Raw genomic sequence first — 1,539 nt, 5'->3', positions numbered from 1 at the left:
CCACCCCGCCTTCTCCTCTTTCTCAGAGCAGCTGTTTGTCCTGGGCCGTAAGGTAGACGCCATCATCCGGGGCAACGTGCCCATCTTTCCGCGGGAGATCGAGGAGAAGGTCAATCAGTGCCCCGGCATCTGGAAGGTCAAGGTCGTCTCGCTCAAGGACGACAAAGGGATCATACAGGTTTATATATCTTTATATATCCGAGCACCATTCTTCAACACTGAGGAACGATGATTCACTCATCGGTGAAGGAAGTCATAGCAAATGCTGTCTGTGGAGTACTTACATTTAAGTTTACTTTATCCTTCCTATGGTATCCTTAGGATGTCGAGGGGAAGTGCAAGTTTCTGTCCTATGCTAGGTGTGTAACGTCTGTGATAGGCCTAGATATGTTATGTTGTTCCAGGAACTTTTTAACCCCATCCTTCCAGGTCTTTCTTGGTCTTCCTCTTGATTTGATGAAGCTGGATTCTTATGTTATAAGCTCTAGCCGCTGGTTGTTTCTGGGGCATTCTGGTTAGATGTCCAAACCATTTGATTCTTTGACGCTCTATGAATTTTTAAACTAGTGGTATTCCAGTTTGTAGACGTATGGTTTCGTTTCTTATGCGGTCTCTTCTGGTGGCGTTGATGGTTTTGCGGAGACACCTCATTTCGCCATCATTGATTTTTCTGTCTTGTGTCTGTGGTGTTAAGTCAGTAAAGTAAACGAGGGCAATCTTGTTGAGAGTACGGCTGATGGAGTTTGGAGATCATATAGTACACATCCTATGATGGCATTATTGCTAACAGTCTGGGAGAAATAAGGGAGAGTGCTATTATACGATGAAGGATAAATATTTTCATGCTTTCTTTAATTTTCTCTGAATCTTTTAATTTCTGTTTTGAGCGAACTGTTTTTCAATATAGTGGAGGTCATTTGAAAGATTGGCTTCAGCAGAATTAACCCCGTTCTCCGAAAGAACACGCCTGGAGTCTTAAAAAATTCCTATTCCCCCTCTCTCCTCATAGGTTATGGTAGAGAAATGTGTTACAAGACTTGTCACCCCCTCTTTAGGCTAATGCTTATTTTTTATCATGAAAAGTATACTTTAGTTACACACTAGTTGAGGTTTACAAAAGTGTTCTGTTTCTGCTCCTTGGCCAGATGTGCGCATGCGTCATACCGAGAAACGATGACGCTATCACCATTGACAGAGTGAAGGAATTTTGTCGGTAAGTGAGCAGAACAGGAATGAACAGACCAGGAATGTAGAGGCGCAGGCTGGACACTGGGTCTGTGGGTTTAGAATATAATATTGCCACCTGAAGATGACTTTACTTTTACTCTACTATCATCCGCCGCTTATAGACCCTTTTGGGCGTCGCGGGAAGAAAGAGACGTCTCCGTGCCACCAGCCGGAGAGCTTGGATCAGGGGGATGCCTTGAGTTGTTTTTTTTAAATCTTTTTTTTATTCCCTTGCCCATTTCTATGAGATTGACGCCATCTGATTAGTAGAAAAAAAGTGCATATGATTGTGTCCAATAGTGTATTACATGC

The 1,539-nt window shown here is 43.0% G+C and overlaps 1 protein-coding gene across 1 annotated transcript in view; it reads left to right on the top strand.

Annotated features, from left to right (window-relative positions):
* LOC101846309 (2-succinylbenzoate--CoA ligase) overlaps nucleotides 1-1,213 on the top strand; it is a gene marked incomplete at its 3' end in the record, with an annotated part of 14,273 nt that extends 13,060 nt beyond the window's left edge. The window contains 2 exon segments of the mRNA XM_013087944.1: nucleotides 27-178; nucleotides 1,146-1,213. Of these exon segments, the coding sequence (XP_012943398.1) occupies nucleotides 27-178; nucleotides 1,146-1,213 (220 nt within the window).
* Between the last annotated feature and the right edge of the window lie 326 nt (nucleotides 1,214-1,539).

Source organism: Aplysia californica, unplaced genomic scaffold (genome assembly GCF_000002075.1).
Source record: "Aplysia californica isolate F4 #8 unplaced genomic scaffold, AplCal3.0 scaffold00662, whole genome shotgun sequence".
Taxonomy (NCBI): domain Eukaryota; kingdom Metazoa; phylum Mollusca; class Gastropoda; order Aplysiida; family Aplysiidae; genus Aplysia; species Aplysia californica.
Note: the sequence above shows the minus strand (reverse complement) of the source record. Positions and strands in the feature narration are given on the sequence as shown.